A 27,199-nucleotide genomic window follows, 5' to 3' on the forward strand; every position below is an offset into this window, starting at 1 on the left:
AAACAATTTAGGTTGTGGAGTTTCAAAAGTGCTCCCCGCTTATTTGTCTACTTTTACTGCAGCTCCGGAATGGATTACAAATGTACACAGAAGATTTTATAAATTGTGGTATGTAAAAAACCCCCAGCTAACCCATATGAAGAAACCAGCAATTTAGTTTCTTGTGTATATATATTGCAACATTACGCTATACAGATTTGCTATTTTATTGAAAGGTCTGATTATGAGCTGTGATATTTGATCGCAGATACCATACAACATCTTTTGGTGGTCTCATACCAGTGTATTTGTAATATGTATAAATTTTTGATGTTTTTTATACATAAGATTCCGATTTATTCAGTGCATTTAATAATAAATTGAAAACCTTTTTATGGCATAACTGATTTTTTTTTTTTTTATTATTATTTATACACAATATTTGTGCAAATTAAGTTCACAGTCCTTTGCTTTGTATTGTGGTCCACAGCGCTCTTTCTTTATTTGTTATTCTTCTGGTTAGCAATCTTTAACAACAGCGTGGAACACATACTTTGGATTTATAGTGGTATTCATTAGTTATCTGCTTGTAGCGCCTGTGGCTATATCTTTTTTTCTTTCTTGTTAGCATATGTACCTGAATCTAACACCGCAGGATGACCGACTTAATTAGTAACAGGGACAAAATTAATATTTTCCCCTGAGCTTGTCTTTAGGGAGTAAAGCAAGTGATGCACACTGCGGGGCACAGGAAATCTCAGTCTTATGCAAAGATATTGTGCATTCCCACATTAGACCCTATCGTGTTAATTTTGATCACTGTATGACAGCTAAGTACTGATTATGCATAACAGTGGTGGTTGAGTGTGCGAGATTGCCTTTATAAATGTTGGATTGCAATGTTGACAAATATTCCATTGGTAAAAAACTTATGCCGAAACTTCCTGTTGTGTGATCAGGTATTCGTGAGGCTGATCCCATTACAAGAGGAATTTGATCTGAAAAACACTTGAATTAAACTGAACGGTTTTGAATCTTGCTAATATCTTCCCTTGGACCTTCATACAGAACAGAATAGACCAGAGGTTCCCAATCGCGGTCCTCCATGTTCCCCAACAGTTCATGTTTTAGAGATATCCATGGTTATACAAAAGTGGTTAAAGCAAATTGACTGAGCTACTAATTAAGTCACCTGTGGTCAAGCATGGAAATCCTTAAAACCTGGACTGTTAGGGTGCCTTGAGCACACCGTTTGGGAACCTCTGGAATAGACATAAGACTGCAAGCCAACGGACACCTTAGCAATCTGTGTAACAAGTTTATCTAGTCCCCTGGGAAAAACTCCTTTCAGAGTCCAACAGAAGACTCAGTAAGACTTTACCATGGGTAGGAAGGATGGATTTCTAATCACTAATAATCCAACTGTAGAATTTGTGAATTAAATAGTCCTAGCCTTTGTTACTTTAAGCAAATTATAAAAAGGTCTGTAATTTGTGTGCAACCTTAAATTTTCTTTTGGCTTTTCTTCTCGTCTAACTAAGTAAATTATCCAAGTGTAGAAACGTATGGCTGAGCACCTAGATCGGCGATTTTTCTCTGACCATTTATAGCTGCAAACCAAAATGGTTTATGTACGACACTTTACAGCTAATTAAACTGAACCCTTACCATGGACCTGCCTAATTGTATTGAATTAGAAAAGCTTACGGATGATGCAAAGTATTTAGTATGCTGTGGTTTCATACACTATATGAATTGTCAAAACCAAGATCAAAATAATTGGTATTCTATAACTCACTAAAAATAGCACAGAAGCTGGTCCATAGCCGAGCACTTTAACTCCAACAGATGTTTGCCACAAAAGCTAGTACTTTCTCCAATTCAAACTGAAATTACAGACATTTGCAGCAATTTAAAGCAAAGCATCTTAAGATACTGGTATGCTCAGGATTTCTATTTAACCTTATTTACATTTCCGATGAACCAAGCATGAAGTGCTCTTATCTTGTACAGCTGGAGAGAGAAAAATGATTTCCAGATTGACTAAGGTGCCACAGAGTAAAATGTATCTTCCTGGAAAATTGACTAAAACAGCTGAAGATAGAAGTTTATGTTTTTCTAAAATGCAGATTGCCATCCTAGAGTTTATGCTGCAGAGCAATAAAACTATCATGAAATAACACAATCATGCTTTAAATCACTTTGTAGACATACCACTGAGTAGTATAAACACATCAATCTCTTTAAGTGGCTAATGTAATCAACATACCTTCCCCAGTAGTGCCCATACATATTCACCCAAATGTGGACATATAGGAGCCAACAGCAGTGTTTGAGTTTCAATGAATCGGAACACTAGATCTCGATGCATGCCTTCGATGGCCAGCTCTCTGTATTTATCCTTTGTAGCCTGCAATAGAATAGTGGTCAGAATTATTGGTACAAAGTGTTTTCTTTGACAGGCTGCATGGCAGAAATATGTGAGCAGCTGCACCTTATTGTCATTTAGGAGAACATTAGAGGTTACTCGTGTTTTGTGACAACCTAAAATCAGAAGGTCACAAACCCTTGATTGTTACCTAACATAGGCTACTCGCCCTCTAAGGCTAAACACTTTCCTTCATGTTCTTGAGGTCATGTAACTTAACCTTGCAAACCATGGCATCAAGAACATGGAGAAGTGCTGAGAGCATATAAGTAAGCTTGTCAGGTTGATAGGTGAGGAGTTATAACTGCCATGTTCTTATGTTATAAAGTGCCAATGACACAAGTATATGCAACAATAAAATGCTCTCTTTTATTCTTAATATTGTATACATTTCTCAGAGTGTAAGGTGGGTTGTTTTGCCCATAGGAAACAGGGTACTATGCTGCCTAACTAGAATCCTACACACCCATGCTCCAGTTTCTTTTCCCAATTAGCCTAGTAATGGGACAAGAAGAAAAACAGTGTAAAAAAGACATGCATTCCTGTGTGGGTTGATCACAGTCACTCAGCACTGGGGAGACACAGACGGGGGAAGGATCTTCCAGCCACCATCAATGAGATGAGAGAAATGTCCAGGAATGCACCATTGCCTAGAAGGCCTCCCTACAAAAGGCAGCATGAAAAGCATGTGGTGATCACAAGATGGATACTTTGCAAACCTTGCCCTTTCATACCCCATGACATCCTGCCCAAGGAAGACCAACTACCCTTCGCTGAGTGCCATCAATTCAGAGGAACCAATCAATAGCTATTGCAGATTGCCATCTTGGTCCAATGGAAATCACCTGTACCTTGTAGGTGACAAAAAGGATATTCGAGTAAAGGAATATCAGAATCCCAAAAATATAGATGCACGTACCACGCACATCATCCAAGAAGTAATGATGTGCTGCCTACATGAGTTCCTAGGGTGAGGGTACAAGTTCTTGAGTGACGTGAAAACCTAAAACCACCATAAAATGTAATGAGGGAACCACAAGCAGTACTGCTTAACATTCATGAAAACCAGACATGGGGGAAATGTAATAGCCGCCGAGACTCAGACATTGGCACAACCAAGGTGAGCCTGCTCATTTCTTTAAAGTGGCAGTAATTTAAAAGGCAAAACCAACCTGATTTTGCCTTTAAACTATTGCCACTTAAAAAAACCAGGTAGACTGTGTAATTACACCGATGTTTGCATCTCAGAGTCCATCACATCCCCCCCCTCCCCCACCGTAGCATTATCAGAAAAAGTCTCACCAGCCAGAGACTAAAGGCATAGGCACCACAATGTTTTTAGGTTGGGAGGGATCAAGATATCATTTCATTTTGGCGCTCCTATATTGCTGAATGTCGCCCCCTCAGGTGCAGCTAAAGTAGACCGCGGACAGAACATCTCACTCTACATACAGCATACAGGCAGCAGCATAGGAGAGAGCTGAGCGTCCAGCAATCGGGTGGGGGTACAGTATCCAACCCCACACACACATACTGTGTGTTGCTGTGTTAAGCATCGCAGTGACCAACATATAACACAGAGAGCATTGCAGTGAGTGCCATATAAGATGAAGAACATCGCAGTGACAGCCATATAGTACAGAGAACATAGCAGTCAGTGAAATAATACAGAGAGAATCACTGTGACCGCCATATAATACAGAACATCATAGTGACCACCAAATAATGCAGATAGTCATAATGACCACCATATAATACTGAGAGAGTCGTAGTGCCCACCAAATACAGAGTTGCAGTGAATGCCAGATAATGCAGAGACTATCAGTGACAGGTAAGAAAGCTAAGGGGAACAGAAGACATGGACTCAAAGGGAGCAGACTTCAGGGTATTCAGAACCAGGTTCAAAACCCATGGATAAAAAAAGGGGGGACTAAAGTGGCTTACTCTTTGTCAAAGCTATATCAGGAAACATCACCCCTAACTGGAATGGGTGATCTCAGAGCAAGAACCTTTCTGCTGAACGAGGAATAGGAAAAACCTTGGATGGTAAATTTCCATTTTTAATATTGGCGCCCAGAGATACAGTGGTGAGGAAAAACCAGGTAACAGGTTCTATGGTCTCCTTAAAAAAGTGAGATCCCTTGAAAACAAAGTGGGAAAAGCACTAGTCCTCCCATAAAAGGTGGGCACCCTTGACAACCAGGAATGCCAGAAAATGCCAGCAAATTCATGGCTTGAATCACAGATCAAAGATAATCTTGATAGGCTCCCACTGAAAGATTTTTTAAGGACCTTCAGAGACAATACATGTTGGAACAAACCATTGAGCTTGTGCACCAGGAAGAGATTTGAATAAAACACCCAAAACCACCGACTAAGCAGAGCAGATGAGTATAACATTAAGATAAAATACAAGGTAACATATAGACACACCCACACACACTGTTTTCTTTAACCATATTTGAATGTATATATATATATATATATATATATATATATATATATATATAGTATGGGCACAGTGTTCAGCTCTCACACACTTATCAATACATTTTAAATTACACACTTATAGACAGTTCCCTGTCCATGGTACAGGTTGTAGGTGTGTCTGTACTTCACTTAATTTATTTTTAAGAAGAGACACTCGAGTTAATTATTTTTTAAATAAATGCAGTAATAGTTATGTCTTCATACTATTCATTCAATTTTCTAAGAGTGCCTCACAAATGAGTCTGTCTTCTTACTTTCCCATGGTTTATATAGCTGTGAACCACCAAGGTTGTGGAACAAATAACCCTCTGTCTTGCTAACACTCCATAGAGTTTAATAAGCACTAAAGCAAACAAAAAGAGTGTCTCAAGACTATCCTGCATTTTGCTAAAGTGAGGAAGAGCAGCACCATTCACTTGCTAGGCTAGCAAAGGAACAGTGTAAAGAACAAACCACTTTCTGGAAAGAGCAGGTGACAGTGTTTGTTGATCAGGTAATACAGAGCCGGATGGGAAAGCTGGACTGAGTTGTAGATAACCAAGTTTTAGTGGCAGGATGAAAACTACCTGGAGGCTAGTGTGCAGAGAATGGCTGTTTCCCTCTGCTGAATCCACCATTCCTTCAGGACAGCTGTGTGTTCCATTGCTGGACCTATCACCCCTTTGTACTGCTGTGTCTCCCACTGCTTAATCTACCACCCCTTCAGGACTGCTGTGCCTCCCACTGCTTACTCTACCTCCCCTTCAGGACTGCTGTGGCTCCCACTGCTTAATCTACCTCCCCTTCAGGACTGCTGTGCCTCCCACTGCTTAATCTACCTCCCCTTCAGGACTGCTGCGTCTCCCATTGCTGGACCTATCACCCCTTCAGGACTACTGTGCCTCCTACTGCTTAATCTACCACCCCTTCAATACTGCTGTGTCTCCCACTGCTTAATCTACCTCCCCTTCAGGACTGCTGTGTCTCCCACTGCTTAATCTACCTCCCCTTCAGGACTGCTGTGTCTCCCACTGCTTAATCTACCCTCCCCTTCAGGACTGCTGCGTCTCCCATTGCTGGACCTATCACCCCTTCAGGACTGCTGTGCCTCCTACTGCTTAATCTACCACCCCTTCAGTACTGCTGTGTCTCCCACTGCTTAATCTACCTCCCCTTCAGGACTGCTGTGTCTCCCACTGCTTAATCTACCTCCCCTTCAGGACTGCTGTGTCTCCAACTGCTTAATCTACCTCCCCTTCAGGACTGCTGTGTCTCCCACTGCTTAACCTACCACCCCTTCAGGACTGCTGTGTCTCCCACTGCTTAATCTACCTCCCCTTTCAGTACTGCTGTGTCTCCCACTGCTTAATCTACCTCCCCCTTCAGTACTGCTGTGTCTCCCACTGCTTAATCTACCTCCCCTTCAGGACTGCTGTGTCTCCCACTGCTTAATCTACCTCCCCTTCAGGACTGCTGTGTCTCCCACTGCTTAATCTACCTCCCCCTTGAGGACTGCTGTGTCTCCCACTGCTTAATCTACCACCCCTTCAGTACTGCTGTGTCTCCCACTGCTTAATCTACCTCCCCTTCAGTACTGCTGTGTCTCCCACTGCTTAATCTACCTCCCCTTCAGTACTGCTGTGTCTCCCACTGCTTAATCTACCTCCCCTTCAGGACTGCTGTGTCTCCCACTGCTTAATCTACCACCACTTCAGGACTGCTGTGTCTCCCACTGCTTAATCTACCACCCCTTCAGTACTGCTGTGTCTCCCACTGCTTAATCTACCTCCCCTTCAGTACTGCTGTGTCTCCCACTGCTTAATCCACCACCCCTTCAGGACTGCTGTGTCTCCCACTGCTTAATCCACCACCCCTTCAGGACTGCTGTGTCTCCCACTGCTTGATCTACCACCCCTTCAGTATTGCTGTGTCTCCCACTGCTTAATCTACCACCCCTTCAGGACTGCTGTGTCTCCCACTGCTTAATCTACCACCCCTTCAGTACTGCTGTGTCTCCCACTGCTTAATCCACCACCCCTTCAGGACTGCTGTGTCTCCCACTGCTTGATCTACCACCCCTTCAGTATTGCTGTGTCTCCCACTGCTTAATCTACCACCCCTTCAGGACTGCTGTGTCTCCCACTGCTTAATTCACCACCCCTTCAGGACTGCTGTGTCTCCCACTGCTTAATCTACCACCCCTTCAGTATTGCTGTGTCTCCCACTGCTTAATCTACCACCCCTTCAGGACTGCTGTGCCTCCCACTGCTTAATATACCACCCCTTAAGGACTGCTGTGTGTCCCATTGCTGGACCTATCACCCCTTCAGTACTGCTGTGCCTCACACTGCTTAATCTACCAACCCTTCAGGACTGCTGTGTATCCCACTGCTTACTCTACCTCCCCTTCAGGACTGCTGTGTCTCCCACTGCTTAATCTACCTCCCCTTCAGGACTGCTGTGTATCCCACTGCTTAATCTACCACCCCTTCAGGACTGCTGTGCCTCCCACTGCTTAATCTACCACCCCTTCAGGACTGCTGTGTGTCCCATTGCTGGACCTATCACCCTTCAGGACTGCTGTGCCTCCCACTGCTTAATCTACCACCCCTTCAGGACTGCTGTGTGTCCCATTGCTGGACCTATCACCCCTTCAGTACTGCTGCGTCTCCCACTGCTTAATCTACCTCCCCTTCAGGACTGCTGTGCCTCCCACTGCTTACTCTACCTCCCCTTCAGGACTGCTGTGGCTCCCACTGCTGGATCTAACAAACCTTCAGGTGGCATCCACAATTCGGGAAGTCTATTAATACTTCAGGAGGGTTCAGCATGTCCAAATCCCTACTCACCCTAGACAGCCATGGGCCGCTAGAACCGTAATGAAGGCCAGGGAATAAAGGGACTTGTGGCGGGAAGGTGGGCAAAAACTGTGACAATAACTTCCCAGACATGCACTACAAGAAGAATAAAATATCTACACCATGACAGGTGAACGGTACAGTTTGTGCACTTGTTACCTAGTAATGGGAGCTATACCCTGGTAATTTGTAGGCTGCCAACAGTATTCAATTCGTTCACAGACAGCTGCACATAAATGGAACAGCTCCCCATGAAGCGAGCTTATTTAAGTATATTTTCAATTCTAACAGATGCAGAAAATGTCCAAAATGTCTAAATTGCAATAGTAGTGATAACTATTAAAAGATCTTCCTCACAAGTTTATTAGACCTTTAAAATAACGAAATACAGGTTTTGGACATCATTATGAATAAAAAAAAAAAAGGCGAAAGCCAAAAGCATAAGTATAGATGAAGAGCTCTGCCAACTTCAGAACGGTCAGTTGGTTAGTATTGGGCCGCCCTAAAGGTCTCACCTGAAACTCAAAGAATCCAGTTTTTAGAGCTTCCTTGAACATCATTTTTTCATAGTTTTGCTCAGTTTTCAGGATCCCAGCGTTCATTTCACTGAAATAAAAAAAAAACAATGTTTGATTTATAGTTATAGTATTAATATGTTTCACTACGTGAACAAAACAGCTACTAATTTTTTATATAAATGTGCTACCCAACAATACAATATTTTCTATCTGATAACTATAAAAAGAGTGCTTTCTATGTTGTTCTTAGTGTTCAAAATAGGCTGTCCAGGTCATTGCTACTAACCTACTGTACTCAGTCATAACACTAAAACCAGAAACCAAAAGCCATTTAGGTACCAATTCAATTAAGTTGACTGTGCCACTGAACATGACTACATATCCTCCACCTCTATGTGGTGCAAGGAACAACTTGCTATGATTCTGGTTTGTTTCATGGGCATTATGCTTCACTGAATTTTAAAACAACATGCTGCAGTAAATATAGAGCACATATTTTTCATTAGATAGGGGAATCTTATGATGGATAATGCAGTTAGCAAATATTTTAAAACATACCTTTCAAACACCCGGTCATTAAATGTATGACTTGGACCACTTCTCAGACTTTCAAAGTTGGCATGCATTTCTTTTACCCATTCCACCCAGGTGTACAACCGCAGAATGCCAGCATCAGCCATTGCTTCAACAAAGTTGGCATCTTCCACAGTATCACCCGCATCAGCTAGAGCAAGACGCATGCCTGGAATAAAAAATAAATCTGAAATCATGAATATTAATATATGCTTCAAATACTAGATTAGTAAACAAACCACATTGCTACTTCAGTTTTTAAATACCCATACTATAATGTAATTTTGGACATATGCATGTTTTATAAAAAAACAAAATTTTCAATGTGACGGGCCCTGAGTCAGAAGATCTGGCCGTGAAGGAAGATGCAGCAGGGCGTCGATGCAGAGGCTCAGAAGATCAGCGCACCAAGCCAGCCGCGGTAAAAATCGGGAGCTACCAGAATCACGGCGCCACCTTTCAACTTGAACTTGCGGAGAACTCTCGATAGAAGTGAGATCGGAGGGAATATGTACATGAAACTAAATTTACCGAACAGCCAAGGCATCCACCGAAGAGCCCCCGGGTCTCTGGTGCGAGATCTGTACTTTGGTACCTTGTGGTTGTACCGAGACGCCATCAGATCGACTTCCGGCCGGCCAATACGATGAACTAGAGGCTGATAGACTTCTGGATGAAGGGCCCACTCGACGGAGTGGACATCTTGATGACTTAGGAAGTCTGCTTCCCAATTTTTTGACCCCCGGAATGAAAACTGCCATCATGGTTTATGTAAGAGACGGCCGTCCAAATGGGAGCTCTGGAGCCACCACGCAAGGGAGAGACGAACCTCTCGACGATGAAGAAAGAGCCCTTGAATCCTGTCCTGCAAATCCCGAATCTAGTCCACTGGGAGAAACACTCTTTGAACCCGTGAATCCAACAGGGCCCCCAGGGAAGCATCTCCTGGGCCGGAGTTGGGGAGGATTTCTCCCAAGTGATGACCCATCCGTGCGACTGTAGAAGATCTATTGTGAAGCGAAGGTGCTCCCTGAGCATATCCGGAGTTCTGGCTAGGATAAGAAAATCATCCAGGTAAGAGAATTCTGATACGCTTGTGCCGCTAGTGACCTACCATGACCTTTGTGAACACATGAGGAGCTATGCAAAGACCAAAGGGCAAGGCCCGAAACTGGTAGTGCTCTCCTCCTTTACTGCAAACCGGAGGAAATGCTGGTGACTGAGTCGGAGAGGCACATGTAAATAAGCATCCTTGATATCTAAGGAGGTTCGAAGGCCAAAATGAAAAAGCGCAAAGACTCCATACGGGACTTAGGGACCCGCAAACACTTGTTGAGGGATTTGAGGTTGAGAATTGGGTGGAAGGAGCCATTCGGTTTCTGAACAAAGAAAATATTGGTGTAGAAGCCAGAGCCCCTCTGATCCTGAGGGACAGGAACTATTACCTTGGAGGCTAGTAGAGTGTGAATTGACTCCCGCAGTGCTTTTGCTTTTCCCGGATTTCCCAGACCTGTGGTAAAAAAATCGTATCCTGGTGGACGCCTCCTGAAAGTCAGAGCGTAGCCCTGTAAGACTAGGCTGCAAACCCAGGCGTCTGACGTGGTTGTCATCCAGACGTCGGAGAAAGGCAGAAGCTGGCCTCCCACACTGGGGTCCCCTAGGGAGAGGCCTGCCCCGTAAAATTAGTAGGCTTGTCGGCTGGTTTGGCAGCCAGGTGTCTGATAGGCCAGGACTGCTTGTTTTTGGGTTTGGAGGTCTTAGCGGAAGAATTCTGGGACCTAGAAAAAGGCTGCCCCTGGGAATAACCTTGTGGGCGAAAGGAGGATGCTTGAGCTCTGGGGCTGCTGTCGAAGGAAGAAATGTCGTGGAAGCCGCCACCGTGGCCACTATTTTATCCAATTCTGGCCCAAATAGAACATTACCAAAATAAGGAAAGGCCTCAAGGGCTTTCTTCGAGTCCAAGTCAGCACGCCAGGAGTGCAGCCAGAATGCCCTTGTCGCTGACACAGAAGAAGCTGACACCTTGGAAGTTGAGATGCCAGTGTCAATAGCAGCTTCATCCAGATAGGAAGCAGACTGCTTGATATGCGCCATCAGAGGTAACAGCTGGTTGCCATGGGCCCCTGACGTAAGGCCCTCCTCGAGTGCAACTGCCCATGCGCCAATCCTCCTTGGCCACCCACGCAGATGCCATGGCCGGATGTGCGAGAGCACCAGCGTGAGTCCGGAGCATTCCCTTAAGGAAAGTTTCAGACTTCCTGTCTGTCAGATCCTTGAGGGAAGCCGTATTTGAAAGAGGACTCTTGGTAAGATGGGCAATGTGCGCGTCCACAGGAGGAAGAGACTTGCGTTTGCTATGCTCCTAAAACTGAAGAAATATGGAGGCTGGATTAGCAGCCCCCTGTTAGTGGTGCACGCTCCTGCGGCACCAAACTAGACTGGCCTGCCTGGGATGGTGGTGGGATATGGGGTAGGAGGAGCCTGGGCAGCCTGTGTCCCCTATTGACAAGTGAAGAAGAAAACATTAATTCTTACTATAAAAAAAAATAAAAAAGGCTATAAGATCAGGTCAGGATTTTTTGGGGTGAATGAAAAATCATATTGTACTTATACACAGAGCTGCACACAAAGGGCCTCATTTAAGGAAGTTGAGTGCCAAGCTCCATTGTACCGAACAAGGGATGTAGGTGGGGGGAGCTTCAGTTCCCATTTTTTCAAATGTAATTCCCCCAGCTCACAAATGCATAGTTTAGAAATGTTAACTATGGCAGTGGTTTTTTAGATGAATTTATTGCACTGTTAAATTTAAATGAAAAAAAAAAATGATGTTGTTACCTGTAAAGACTTTTTCTTCGACTTCATTGGGGGCACAGGGAGGACACTGGGTATAGCCTGGAGAGGAGAGTCTGGGCACCAAATAGTTAATGAAATTAACTACAAAGCCCAGGCTCCTCTCCTCTATATCCCGCCCCCAGCCAGAGGCCATCAGTTTAGTTTGCAAGCCCACAACAGGAGCGAGGCAGAAGAGAAGGAAGGCCGGCATACATACAGAACCTTGAAAGTACAGCCGGACCAGTCACCAAGGAAACAGGCAGACAGGTGCGTCAGGGTGGGCGCCCTGTGACCCTATGGAGTCGAATACATAGAATTAACAGGTAAGAACATAAGTCTTATTTTCTTCTTCCTCCACTAGGGGGCACAGGGATGACACTGGGACGTCCGAAAGCTGTCCGCTATGGACGGGAACGCTCCTGAGCTGCAGTAAGCACAGAACACCCTATGGGTTAGATGGCAAGTTACCGTCCCCCACCCCCCAAAGGCTTGCATCGTGGTAAGTAGGACCCAGTCCTGGATCCAAACGGGACATAACTTGTCCAGATGTGAGAGAGACGTTCCTTCTGGGGAAGAATGAGAGTCTGAGCCTTGAGGTTCGGACGAAACTTGATCTATTGCTTTAGAATGACTCTTTGGAGAGGCTGGGAGTTGAACTGACCGTATTCCACCATATCGAACATTAAGACCAATGATCCCAGAATCTGCATGCACGAGTGTATGGACACCCGACGCTGACTTAGAAAGGTGTGTATTCTGGCTTGTGAGGTCAAGATCTTGTCCGGAGGGAGGAAGAGTCTTTGAGCTCTGGAATACAATAAGGCTCTGAGGTGGAGCATCTCCTGGGACAGAGATAGTGTGGATTTTCTCCAATTGATTCAGCCGTGGGGCTACAGAAGTTCAACTGTTAGTTGAATATTGATCTGTGAGAACTGTCGGAGACTGGGCCAAAAGAAGTAAGTCATCCAGGTTTGATAAAATTCTGAAGATGTACAGCCATTACAGCCATGACCTTCGTCAACAAACAAGGGGCCGTGGACAGACCAAAGGGTAACGCCTGAAACTTATAATGATTGGTTTGTATTGCAAGCATGAGAAAGTGCTGGTAACCGGCTCGTATAGGGATATGTAAATACGCATCCTGGATATCCAACGATACTATAAATGCCCCAGGTTCCAACACTAGAATGATTGACCGAAGAGACTGCATGCGGAATTTGGGAATGTGGAAAAATGTGTTCCAAGTGTTTAAAATTGAGAATGGGTCGAAAAGAGTCGTCCAGCTTCTGAACCAGAAACAGATTGGCGTAAAAGCCTAATCCTCTATGGGGCGGGGGAACAGGAATGATGACCCCTGAGGCCATGAGAGAGCAAATAGATGCCTCGAGTGCTTCGGTCTTTTCTGGCCGTGTAGGAAGGTCGGTGGAAAAGAACCGGGTAATTGGACGCTGGTGAAAAGTGAGACCGTAGCCCTGAGACACCACGCCACTTACCCAAGCGTCTATAGTTGTCTGCGTCCACACTGCCGAAAAGCGAAGAAGCCGGCCTCCTATGCCGAGGTCCCCCGGGAGGAGGCCCGTCCCATCATGCAGCAAGTTTTTCTGCTGGCTTGGCAGATGGATGTCTAGTGGACCAGAGCTGCTTACCTCGGGGCTTGGAAATTTTAGAGACGGAACCCTGGGTTCTGGGAAATGGCTGACCTCTGGCTTTGCCCTGTAGATGAAAGGAAGGAGCCTTAAGGTCTCAGGGGGCGACAGACGGCAAGAAAGCAGATTTAGATGCAGCCAACGTGGCCACTATCTTGTCCAATTCTGGACCGAACAGAACATCACCCGAATAGCGAAGGGCTTCCAGGGCCTTCTTGGATTCCGTGTCCGCCTTCCAGGTGCGCAGCCTGAGGGCTCTTCTGGCCGCAACTGCAGAAGCTGAAACTTTAGCAGTTAAAATTCGTGACTCTATAGCTGCTTTGGAGAGATAAGAAGCCGTTGCTCTAACGTGCGTAACCATAGTGACCAAGTCACCTCTGTGCACGTCAGAGGTAAACCCTTCCTCCAAAGCGTATGCCCACCCAAGCCGATGCAAGGCCTGGATGAGCCAGAGCCCCTGCATTCACATAAATTTTCCAGATGCCTATCCATAGAATGTTTAAGAAATGCCGTGTTAGGGATAGGCAGGAGGGATGACCTAATAACAAGAGATATGGTAAGAACTTACCTTTGTTATCTCTGTTTCTACGAAGTCCATAGGGTCCACAGGGTTGACCTTGGGGGGGTATAGGTTGGGAACCAAATCCGGGCACCACGCAGTTAAAGCTTTTAGCTCCCAGGATGCACTGGGTCCACTCTCCCTATAACCCCACCCCCAAGCCAGAGGCACCTCAGTTTGTAAGTAGCCAAAGGCCGGAGGAGGAGAGAAAAAGAGAGAGAAAACTGGAACACTCAATAACCATACTCACCGAAATGGGAGACGGAAAACCGGTGACCAGCCACACAGCCCATATGAAGCCAGGTGCGTCAGGGCGGGCGCCCTGTGGACCCTATGGACTTCGTAGAAACAGAGATAACAAAGGTAAGTTCTTACCATATCTCTTGTTTTCTACTTCAGGGTCCATAGGGGGTCCACAGGGTTGACCTTGGGGATGTCCCAAAGCAGTTCAACCAAGGGTGGGGACGCTCCTGTGCTGAGAGAAGAATCAGTCGCCAAAAAGGAAGCATCCTGAGAGGCAAAGGAAACCAATGCCTAGAACCTTAAAAAGGTGTGGACAGAAGACCACGTGGCCACCTAGTAAGGTAAAACAGCCGAGGCGCCACAGCGAGCCGCACACGAGGGTCACATGGCCCGAGAATAAACAAGCATCAACAACAGGAAGGCCTACCCATGGGTAGGCCCCTGAGGAAGACCTACGAGGCCATCCAGCCAACATTTGGTTATAGGCCGGCCATCCTTTCCTGTGAAAACCAGAAATCTCAGACCACCAATAAGGAGTCCGATTTCCGTAAGGAACCTGAACGGATCACAAAAATCCAAAGAGGCCAGACCACAGTCAATGAGGCCACACCAGCCGAGAGGACTGGGGACAGAATGGCCGTACCATAAGTTCCAGAATAATATGGAACCTGAAAACCACTAAGAAGCAACACAGGGCGAGAGCAACTCCCACCCTGACATGATGCCCTCCAGAAGAGGGAGCCACATGAGAACGCTCCCAATTCAGACACTCACCTGGTTGATATAAACACCCTGAGAGAAAGAGAGAGCCTAAGCAATAGACCATGTAATGGCTATCACAACCAGCGGTTCCATTGACTGTCCCCGGAGGTAACGAAGAACCACTACTTACTCCCCAGGAGTCCCTAGGGAGGACAAATGGAGGCATAATCAAGAAAACACTCCAAAGGATGAACTGGATACCAGAGTGGAGCAATTCCATATCTTAACCATACTGACAGTGTAGAGATCCGCACTGTCAGGAAGACCAGGCCAAGTGTGAAACCCAAGCCAGCCGGAAGGAATGCCAGAATATCTGGAAATCCTGGACACCGGAGGATTGTATCGACAGGTACAATACCATAAGATTTATGGCTGCCACAGTTTGTGGTAGGTCCCAGCAAAAACTGATCCATGTGCTCTAATCATTCCAACGATGACAAAGCCAGGGAAGCCGTAAGACCACTGTAAGGACACAGTCAAAGACAAACGACCCAGGTCCAAGGCAAAACCAAGGACCCTGAGACAACAGGTCCGGGCAGTGAAGCATCAGGGATGGAGTATCGATGTAGAGACTCCGAAGATCCAAGTACCCCTGACATCTGGGGCAATCAGGAGCCACCAGCAGGAAAGCATCTCCGTCTCGATTGAAAACACTTCCAAAGACCTCGAGGAAGAAGGGAGACCGGAGAACACAGGTACACAAAGTGGAAGGACCACTTCACCGACAAAGAGTCGCTGAAGGTTGCTTCAGAATCCCCAGAGCTGAACTGTAACACCATAGTGTGATAAAGTCAGAAGGCCATGAGGGTCACCTCAGGGGGGCCCCCCCCTGCTCACCAGGAGATGAAACCTCTCTTGGGGAAGAGACTAGTCCCCGGGATGCACGTCGTGACGGCTGAGGACTCCCGCTTCCCAATGGAGAGCTCCTGAAATGAACGCTGCCGAGATGGTCGGGAGGAGACCCTCGGACTATGTCCGAATATGTGACATACCTGTCATTGCCACCCAACGAACAGTGTTGCTAAAAAGGAAGCCACTGTCCTGACCCTGTCGGACTGAACCTTTTCAGGTTCACCGGGAAACAAGAGTTATGCCAGAGTAAGTTAATTGACAGGGTGGAATCGACAGACGTCCAACTGCACTGAAAAGGATTCGATCCAGACACTGTCCATAGCAAAGAAAACCCTGGACGAGATGGCCATAGTCACCCGGACAGGGACCGACTTGCCTCCGGAGAGAGCATCATCGTTTGAACAGTTATCCGACAGAAAAAACTCATTCCATCTGGAGATGAGCCAATTATGGAAAGGCCTGGAATGGAACTGAGCCCATTCCACCATGCATCCCAGAGTGTAAAGACATCTGTCGACTGCGCAGACAACCATGTACTCCTAATGGAAGAGAGGAGATTCCGTCTTACGCCAGAAGAATTCTCAGATTCTGAGAATCCAGCAGGGATCCTAGATGAAGAATACCCAGAGAGGGATGCAGGGAGGACTTTTTCCCCGTTGATTAAACGTCTGCACCCTGAAGAAGCCACAGTCATCCTGACCTGGCCGTAAAGTACCCCGGTGATCCCGCTAAGAGCAGGAGGCCGTCCAGGTACAGGAGCATTGGGATATACTGAACAGAAGAACTGTCAGAAAATCCAAAACGCTGGTAAACCCCTGTGGGGCTGAGGACAGTCCCAACAGACAGAGCCCGAAAAATTGTAAGTGTTGCTGTGATACAGCAAACCTCAGCCCATGCTGAGGAAAGGTCTCTGTAAGTACCCGTAGGCACGCGTCCTGTATATCCAGTGATACCATAAAGTCCCCAGGTTCCAAACATCGTATGATGGAGCATAGGGATTTCCTCCTGAGCCCAGGTAGCTTTAGGAACTGGTTCAGGGAATTGAGACAGAGAATAGGCCAAAGAGGACCATTCAGCCACCGCACCAGAAAGAAAACAGAACAACCAGTCCCTCACTGAGATAGTGGGGATGGCCTAATTAGCTCCGCTTACCGCAACAACTGCATAGCTTTCTGGATCTGTAAGGCCCTTGTAAAGAGGGCGTACCCTCCTACCCACGTAGCCGCGGCAACTTGACACTAATACCGGGCGAACTGAGAAAATCGGTATCTCCCAGTTGTAGGCCTGTCCCGTCAGGCTGAAGAGATATCCGTAGGTTCAGAAGCAGGATCGGCTGGCAGTCCAGGCCTGCTCGGTACTGGATATGTCGGCCCTTGTAGATGCCGACAGTCTACGAAGAAACAGACCTTTAGGCTGACCCAGAGGACAAAAAGACTTAACAGACTTAGTCTGAGGCCTTGTAGTGGGCATAGCTTGTCGTTAGTAATACTGCCAATGTTACTACAATCTTGTCAAGGTCAGGACCAAACAATATCAACCCTAAAGATGGTATCTGCACCTCTGCATTCCCAGAGCGCAGCCATAGGGTATTACGGAGGATACAGTCGCAGCCGGAACTCTGAAAGTTAGGAGACTGGTATCCAATATAGGCATTTCCACCTATGACAACAGCATATATTACGTGAGCGACCAAATACATTTGAACCCCCGACGTGTTGGAGGGGAAAAAACGTTACAAATGCATCAACCCAATATGCAATAGTATTAACCAACCATGCTATAGCCATGGTAGGATGGGTAACAACTCCTGAAAGCAAGTATACTGATTTACCACCTACGGATCCGAAGAATCCGACCACGCAGGAATGGGAGGCGTAGTAACGTCTGTAATCAGACAAGTAACACGCCCATCCCCCCCAGGAGGGGCTCGTGATGACCCTCAGGGAATTTGGGACAGGAGGCCAAACACTGTTGTAACACCTCCTATCTGGCAACAGCCAGAGTCCCGCTATGCGATCCACCCGCTAGTCAGCAACAGGGAACCCGAAGGCACGCAATACTGAGGGTGTATGATACAGGTGCAGGTCAACATTCACTCTAACCAGAATGGACCTGCTACCAGCCCTAAAGCAGGGATAATAATACCTGAAATAGGCTTCCCCCCGTGTAAGAGGGAAAGAGCCCCGAACAGTACCCAGTTCACGGCAGAGCCAACTGGGAAGTAACCACAGGGCGTCAACCACGCCAATTAGCGTTTCGTAGAAAACGACATCCACCCAGGGTGGCTGTTGTGGTAATCCCTGCAAGGGGAATGACAGACTATTGTGGCACCAGGGGGAATTCATATACTGCGAAAAACCCCTGCAGGGAGCGGTAGTCTGTGTCACAGGGGAAGAGTGCAAGAAGCTGCGAGATACCCTGAGATGAAAAGGGCAGTATGGTGAAGTAACCCCAAGTGAGGTACAACAATGGGGCCCGCCCGGCGATCCGCAATTGAGAGGATCCCGAGAAAACAAACCGCCCAAGGGGGTCGTGAAAGAGGCCAGCACCAGAACCCTTTATGAGTCAAATCCTCCGCACTAACACCTGCAGCACATGACTTGCAGGATAGTAAAAATGGGTGCAGTATAACGCTCTATCTCCTGGTCAGACATATCTGACCAATCTTGGCGGAAATATTAAGCAGCACTATACTGGTCCTGACTGATGCCAAAAATTAGCTGCAGGGACCCATTTTCAGCGTATGCAACACACAGTTCCATCTAAAATATGGCAACGTGCAGCACGCAACAGTATGTGACAAACCACACAAATATTAACAAGTATATAAATGTGAGGTCTCAGAACCACCCTAAGTACAGCTGTATTAGGGCAGATAAAGAAAAGGGATAGATATACACTGACAGGTGAGAGAATAAAGTACAGTCAGCACTAGCATAAGTCACATACAATGCAGATATATACATATATACATAAACATGTCATATAATATACTGCACTATTACACTGCATTCAACTGCCCAGATTCAGTGTCTGGGAAGGCTACAGCGCTGTGTACACTGACCTGATGGTGAGGTACGCAGGGGGACTGGACTCACTGCCATCTCCAGAGATTTCTGCTGCACCACAGAGATAAAATGGCCGCTGGAGACCTCAGAAGAAGCGTGGCCCGCGGAGGAAGCAGCTCAGCGACGCCAGACTATGGATACTGAAAGGCGCGCTGAGCTGAGGGGAGGAGCCGCTGTAACAGGGAAGGCTGCCTCCCCTGGCCGGCTATTAACCCCCGGGACGCCGGCTCCCTGCACCGATCGTTAAGTCCCTGGTGGTCTAGTGGACACACGGGGTATGGGGGGCCCGCCGCCACTGCCGGCGCCTCCGGTCTGTCCCCTGAGACCGGAGGCACAGGACTGCATTTGAAATGCGCGGATCACCGCAAGCGGTGATCCGCGACCTTACCTGCTCCCCGTGGATCCGGCAGCAGTCCTGGGCGCCCACAGAGTCCGGCTAGTACAGACTCTGGGGTCCCGCTGAGATCCCCAGATCTGTACTGGCGTCTCAGCGCCAGCGGGGTGACGGAGCGGCAGCTTAGACGTCCTATGGACAGTCCGACGCTGCCGCTCTGAAGAGTCCAAAGTCCATGGAAAAAACTTTGTCCCTAAAAAAATAAAATAAGCTTAGGGGCTGCTAATCAGCTCCCCCTGCGCTAACGGTGACCCGACTCCGGCCGGGCACCAACTTAAACTGAGGTGCCTCTGGCTTGGGGGTGGGGTTATAGGGAGAGTGGACCCAGTGCATCCTGGGAGCTAAAAGCTTTAACTGCGTGGTGCCCGGATTTGGTTCCCAACCTATACCCCCCCAAGGTCAACCCTGTGGACCCCCTATGGACCCTGAAGTAGAAAAGACGAGTAATGTGGGCATCCACCAGGGAAGGAGACTCCCACTTAGCCATCCGCTGCTGGGAGAGAGTAAAAGGTACCAATACGCTTTGAAACCTGAAAGCGTCTACTAGGGTGGGTCCACGCCTCCGCCAGGAGGTCTTCTAGCTGTGCTGAAGATGGAAATTCCTCCACTGTCTTTTTTTTCCCTTGGATCTAGTAGGTTGCTCCGCATCTTCCACTGGTACAGGGATGGGGAAACTCAGGCCCTCAGTACCGCCTTGAGAGTCCTTGGGACGCTTCAGACAGTAACACCGCGGCCCTTACAGCATTCACCAGCAATTGTGGCCCCGACCCCATGATGGAACATAGAGGGGGCGTTGCCTGCACAGGGCCCACAAATAATGATATATATATCAAAATGGCCAACCGCAGAAAGAAAGTTCCCAACCCTGCACTAGCAGAATAGATTGTACTACTGTAATAAGAGCCTCTATGTCTTCTGCGGACATAGCCTCCTCTGGGACGGAAGAAGTCTCCACATCAGAGGTAATAGGAGCACTTGCCTCGCGCTCTTTAGACAGTGGAGCTTTCCCGTGGAGCAGCCCTACATCTAGGAGCCCTATTCTTATCAAGCATTTGCTGAAAGGACGTGGATACCTGAGCCAACCCCTGGACTGACTGTGCAAATGTCTGCACCCAGGGTGGCTCCGCCATGGGAAAGCTGTGGTACAGCGACAGGGAGAGGTACTATAGCACTAGAACGTTCATGCGGTTTACAAACTGTGACATTAGCTTAGTTAGTTTTGACGCCCAAGCTGGTTCTTGGCTAGAATCCATAGGCGAAGTCACCTGTTGTAAGGCCCCAAAGCAACTGACACACACAGGCTGTCGTGCTCCGGATCCTGAGTAGAAATGACACCAAGACACTTAAGTGCGCAATACTGTAGCGTCTACCTCCTTAGTAGTCTTATTTATGGACATCCTGAGGGTCGCAGAAATCCCTACACACAAAATCAGCCTAAAATAGCAGGAAGGAGCAAGTAATCTAGCACAGCTGCTGGGAGCAGTTTATGAGAGAAGACTGGAGTACGGATTCTCTCTCCAAACGCTGAGGCAGGCAATGTGGTAAAATAGCCACCCAGCGTCTAGGAGGGGGAGGAGAGAAGGGAGGATCTGCCTGGGGCTTACTGGCCGCAGAGGGAAAGCGCACCCCTAGGTTGGGGGAGGGGCTAACAGGGATGCGCCCGTCTCCCTGCCTGGTATAACCCCAGGGATATGGCCGCCGCTGCTATTAAGCAGCCCCTGTTCCATAAAAACAAGAGATATGGTAAGAACTTACCTTTGTTATCTCTGTTTCTATGAAGTCCATAGGGTGCACAGGGTTGACCTTGGGGTATAGGTTGGGAACCAAATCCAGGCACCATGCAGTTAAAGCTTTTAGCTCACAGGATGCACTGGGTCCACTCTCCCTATAGCCCCGCCCCCTAGCCAGAGGCACCTCAGTTTGAAAGTAGCCAAAGGCCGGAGGAGGAAAGAAAGAGAGAAGACTAGAACACTCAAAAACCATACTCACAGAGAAGGAGACGGGAAACCGGTGACCAGTAACACAGCCCATATGAAGCCAGGTGCGTCAGGGCGGGCGCCCTGTGGACCCTATGGACTTCGTAAAAACAGATAAAGGTAAGTTCTTACCATATCTCTTGTTTTCTACTTCAGGGTCCATAGGGGGTCCACAGGGTTGACATTGGGGATGTCCCAAAGCAGTCCTTATAAGGGTGGGGACGCTCCTGTGCTGAGAGGAGAATTCGTCGCCCAAAAGGAAGCATCCTGAGAGGCAAAGGATGCCAATGCATAGAACCTTAAAAAGGTGTGGACAGAAGACCACGTGGCCACGTTGCAAGGCAGAACAGCCGAGGCGCCTCAGCGAGCCACCCACAGTTCGAGTAGAATAAGCATCAACAGAAAGGCCTATCCTATGTGTAGGCCCCTGAGATAGTCATACGAAGTCATCTAGCCAATGTTAGTCTATTGGCCGGCCAACCTTTCCTGTGAAATCCAAAGACCACAAATAAAGAGTCTGATTTCCTGAAGGAACTTGAACGGATGACATAAATCCGGAGAGGCCGGACCACAGTCAATGAGGCCACAGCAGCCGAGCGGACTGGTGACTGAAAGGTCAGTACCATAACTTCCAGAATAATATGGAACTTAAAAACCACTTTAGGAAAAGACACAGGGCGAGTGCAACTCACAACCCTTACATGGTGGACTAACCAGAAGAGGGAGCCACATGAGAATGCTCCCAATTCAGACACTCTCCTGGCAGATGCAAACGCCATAAAAGAGAGAGACACTAAGCTACAGACCATGTAATAGCAATCAAAGCTAGTGGTTCAAATTAAGGTCCCCGGAGGGCATGAAGAACCACTACCTAATCCCAAGGAGCCCCTAGGGGAGACAAAGGGAGGCATAATCCAGAAAACGACCTGAAGGATGGATCGGATACCAGAGAGTGAAGGAATTCTACAGCCGAACCCCACTGACAGTGCAGAGATCCGTACTCTCAGAAAGGCCAGGCAGAAGGCGAGACCCAAGTCAGCTGGAAGAAATGCCAGAACTTCTGGAGATCTTAAACACCGAAGGTTCATAGCGACAGGTACGATACCATAAGAATTATGTATGCCACAGTCTGTGGTAGATCCCAGCAAAAGCTGGCCTATGCGCTCTAAACATTTCAATGATGACAGAGCAAGGGAAGCCTTAGGACCACAGTAGGGACGCAGTCAAAGACAAACAATCCAGGTCCAGGGAAAAACAAGGACCATGAGACAACCGGTCCGGATAGTGAAGCAGCAGGAACGGAGCATCGATGGGGAGACTCCGAAAATCTAAGTACCAGTGACGTCCGGGACAATCTGGAGCCACCAGAAGGAAAGCCCCTACGTCTTGAATAAAAACTTCCGAGGACCACTTCACTGACAAAGAGTCACTGAAGGTTGTTTCAGTACCCCTAGTGCTGGACTGTAACACCGGTAGTGTGCGATAGAGTTAGAAGACCATGAGGATCAGGGAGGCCCCCTCTGCTCACCAGGAGTTGAAACCTCTCTTGGAGAAGAGACTAGTCCCCGGGATGCACGTCGTGACGGCTGAGGAAGCCCGCTTCCCAATGGAGAGCTCCTGGAATGAACACTGCCGAGATGGCCGGGAGGAGACCCTCGGACTGTCAGAATGTGTGACATTGCTGTCATTGCCACCCAACGACCAGTGTTGGGTGGCAATGACAGGCAATGATGGAAACCACTGTTGTGACAGTGTCGGACTGAACCTTTTCAGGTCTACCGTGAAATATGTGTTAGGCCAGAGTGAAGGCCCAAGACATCCTAAAGTGCCAACAAGTTAATTGGCAGGGCGGAATCGACAGACTTCCAACTGCCCCAAAACGAATGTGGACCAGACACTGTCCATAGCAAAGAATACCCTGGACGAGATGGCCATAGCCACCCAGACAGAGACTGACTCGCCTCCGAGAGAGCATTATCGATTGAACAGTGACCCGATGGAAAAACTTGTTCCATCTGGAGAGGTGCCAATTATGGAAAGGCTTGGAATGGAACCAAGCATATTCCACCTTTCCCAAGGTAGACACTCTGGATTTTTGACCGCGCATCACAGAGTGTAATGAAATATGTCGACTGCGTAGACATCTGTGCACTCCTAGTTGAAGAGTGGAGATCTCGTCTTACGCCAGAAGAAATTCTCAGATTCTAAGAATCCAGCAAGGCTCACAGATGAAAAATACCCTGTGAGGGATGCAGGGAGGACTTTTTCCCCGTTGATTAAACATCTGTGCCGAGAAGAAGCCATGGTTATCCTGACCTGGCTGTAAAGTACCTCGGTGATCCTGCTAAGAGCAGGGGGCCGTCCCGATACTGGAGCAGTCGGATACACTGAACAGGTCAACTGTCAGAAAATCCATAAAGCTGGTAAACCCCGGTGGGGCTGAGGACAGTCCCAAAAGGCACAGCCCGAAAATTGCAAGTGTTGCTGTGGCACAGAAAACTTGAGCCCATGCTGATGAGAGGGCTCTATATGTACCCGTAGGTACGTGTCCTGAATATTCCGAGATACCAAAAAGTCCCCAGGTTCCAAATATTGGATGATGGAGCATGGTGGACTCCTCCTGAGTCCAGGTACCCTTAGAATTTGATTCAGGGACTTGAGACAGAGGATAGGCCAATGAGGACCAGTCGGCCACTGCCCCAGAAAGAAAGTAGAACAACCAGTCCCTCGCTGAGATAATGAGGCTGGCCTAAATAGCCCCGCAAAGACTGTATAGCTTACTGGATTTGTAAGGCCCTGATCGGTTCTGAAGAAGGGCCCGTGTAACAACACCTGTGAGGAGGCCACCTGAGAAATGAGAAGCCGTAACCAAGCATCCGTGGTGACTTGACACCAGCACTGGGTGAACTGAGAAAGTCGGTATCTCACTCTGGAATCACCCAGATGTAGACCTGTCCTGCCAGGCTGAAGGTCTATCCTTAGGCTTAGAAGCAGGGTCGTCTGGAAGTCCAGGTCTGCTCGTGGAGGCCGACAGCCTAGGAAAAAACAGGCCTTAAGGCTGACCCTGAGGACCAAAAGACTTAATAGATTTAGTCCGATTGTAGTGGGAGCAGCTAAAGACAGTATCTCCCCATTAGTGATACTGCCAATGATGCAACAATCTTGTCAAGGTCAGGACCAAACAAGAGCCCCATAGATGGTATCTGCACCTCTGCTTTCCCAGAGCGCAGCCATAGTTATCGCGGCAGATACAGTCGCAGCCGAAACCCAGGTGGTTAGGAAACTGGCATCCAATGTAGGGATTCCCACATATGACAACTGCATATTTTATGTGAGCGGCAAAAGACATTTGAACCCCAGACGTGTTGGAGGGGAAAAACGTTACAAATGCATCAGCCCAGTATGCAATAGTAGTAACCAACCATGCGATGGCCATGGTAGGACGGGCAACAGCCCTGAAAGCGAGTATATTGATTTCAGGCAAAGTTACCACCTACGGATCTGTAAAATCCGTCCAGGCCGGAATGGGAGGCGTATTAATGCCTGTAATCAGATGATTAACATACAAATCCACCCCAGGAGGTGATTTCTATTACTTGTGATGACCCTCAGGGAATGGGAAACAGGAGGCCTTTGTGACTCCTTGTATCTGGCGACAGCCAGACTCCAGCCATGAGATCCACCCGCAGGACAGAAATGGGGAATGTATAATACAGGTGCAGGATCGACATTCTCTATAACAAGAATGGACCTGGCTTACAGCCCCAAAGCAGAGATAATAATAATACTTGAAATTGGCTCCCCCCATGTGAGAGAGAAAGAGCCCAATACATCATCCAGTTCACGGCAGAGCCAACTGGGAAGTAATCACAGGGCGTATATCACTCCATTTTGTATTTCGTAGAAAAATGAAAATGACATCCACCAGGGTGGTTGTTGTGGTAATCCCTGCAAGGGGAAAGACAGACCGTTGTGGTACTGGAGGTAATTCATGTACTGTGAAAAACCCAGGCCGGGAGCGATAGTCTGTGACACAGGGGTAAAGTGCAAGAAACTGCGAGATACCCTGAGTTGAAAAGGGCAGTATGGTGAAGTAACCCCAAGTGAGTTGCGGCAATGGGGCCCGCCCGGCGATTCGCAATGGAGAGGATCCCGAGAAACAAACCGCCCAAGGAGGTCGTGTAAGGGGCCCGGCACCAGATGGCGCCGTATACATAACCATTTCTGAGTCAAATCCTCCTCACTAATACCTGCAGTCCATGACTTGCAGGATAGCAAAAAAATGGGTGCAGTATCGCGCTCCTGGTCAGACATATCTTACGAACAATCTTGGAAGAAATATTAAGCAGCGCCATACCGGTCCTGACTGATGCTAAGATTAGCTGCAGGGACCCATTATCAGCGTATGCAACACACAGTTCCACCTAACATATAGCAACGTGCTGCACGCAACAGTCCAACGCTGCCGCTTAGAAGAGTCCAAAAGTAATATAAAAACCTAAGAACTCATAAAATAAAACAAGCTTAGGGGCTGCTAATCAGCCCCCCCTGCGCTAATGGTGACCCGACTCCGGCCGGGCACCAACTTAAACTGAGGTGCCTCTGGCTAGGGGGCAGGGCTATAGGGAGAGTGGACCCAGTGCATCCTGGGAGCTAAAAGCTTTAACTGCGTGGTGCCCGGATTTGGTTCCCAACCTATACCCCAAGGTCAACCCTGTGGAGCCCCTATGGACCCTGAAGTAGAAACAATCCCTGGTGGTCTAGTGGGAAGCGCGGGACCCCGGGAGCCCCCACTACCAGCACCGCCGGTCACTTGCACCAGCGGAAAGAGCCGCAAACCCACAGCTCCCTGCATGCAGGGAGCAGTCTTACCGATGTCCCTTGTGAGCGCCGGCTGCGGCTTGTGACTCCGGATGTTCTGGAGGCTGCGCCGGAAGTCTCTGACCTAGTCACCAGTGCTGCGGCCACCGGCGCTGGGGTGGTGGAGCGGCAGTGGAGCGTCCTATAGGATGCCTTACACTGGCCACTCTTAGTAAAAAACTAAAGTTTGAGTAAAATTAAATACATAAAATGCAGGTGGAACCATCTAACACAGCCCCCCTGAAAACGGTGACCAGCTCCTGCTGTCAAACTCAAAATGATGGCCTCTGGCTGTGAGCGGGGTATAGAGGAGAGGAGCCTGCGCTTGTGGGTAATTTCACTAACTATTTGGTGCCCAGACTCTCCTCTCCAGGCTATACCAAGTGTCATCCCTGTGCAACGTAGTGGAGGAAGAAGAAATGTACATAAATTGCATAAATGTGCTCATCCTGCATTTAAATGTGTATGACAAAAGAGGACTCTCTTATTCTAGCCAAAGACACGTGCAAATGGTGCTACCCGAATCTCATTGCATTTACAATGTGTTCCATTAGATGAATTTAAGTCATCTGCGTTGACGTGCAAGCAGTATTCACATAAAAAATAATGTACTGCAAGTTAAACACACAAAAATAGATGATGCTGTGAGTTATAAAGCCTGTGTCGGAAACCCACATTTAGTGGTGCATGGGTATCCCTTCCCAGTCTTTCTCCATGGTGGCTGCAGGTTGCTGTATAGTGGGTCATCTGCAGGATGTGGTCGGCCTCCATCCGAGGTCAAACTTTTACCTTCCTGCTTCCATGATGCAAATTCATTTTGGTCCTTAAGGGCTAAATTTTCGAAGCGGTGACCTTCACTGCAAGTACCTTTTTCAATTTTCACCTTCAACCGGCTTACAGAAGCCACCACTTTGTAAATAAATCCCTAAATCTCTTACTATGGATCCATTTGTCTACTTAACAGATGTTCTCAGAAGAAAAACATTCTGTGTAAAAGGTTGCCTCAGACTGTTTTCCTCCTGGCAATATGCTCAACCACCAGGGTGTCCGATTTGGCTGTGCTATCCTCATTTCCTCCATTCTACCTGGAAACTGATCCTGAGTACCAATACATTTCATAGGTTATCTAAGGCTGCAACATAAACAAGAAGACACTGCAAAAACAACATAAACAAGATGACA

At 47.6% G+C, this 27,199-nt stretch overlaps 1 protein-coding gene across 1 annotated transcript in view; it reads right to left on the minus strand.

Annotated features, from left to right (window-relative positions):
• The window catches only part of LARS1 (leucyl-tRNA synthetase 1), a 162,415-nt gene that overhangs the window by 47,057 nt on the left and 88,159 nt on the right, over positions 1-27,199 (minus strand). The window contains exons 23-25 of the mRNA XM_088443984.1: positions 8,811-8,994; positions 8,250-8,340; positions 2,249-2,389 (exon numbers count right to left, since the gene is read on the minus strand). Of these exons, the coding sequence (XP_088300110.1) occupies positions 2,249-2,389; positions 8,250-8,340; positions 8,811-8,994 (416 nt within the window). The remainder of the gene's footprint in view (positions 1-2,248; positions 2,390-8,249; positions 8,341-8,810; positions 8,995-27,199) is intronic.

Source organism: Taudactylus pleione, unplaced genomic scaffold (genome assembly GCF_031769625.1).
Source record: "Taudactylus pleione unplaced genomic scaffold, aTauple2 ptg000342l, whole genome shotgun sequence".
NCBI classification, from domain to species: domain Eukaryota; kingdom Metazoa; phylum Chordata; class Amphibia; order Anura; family Myobatrachidae; genus Taudactylus; species Taudactylus pleione.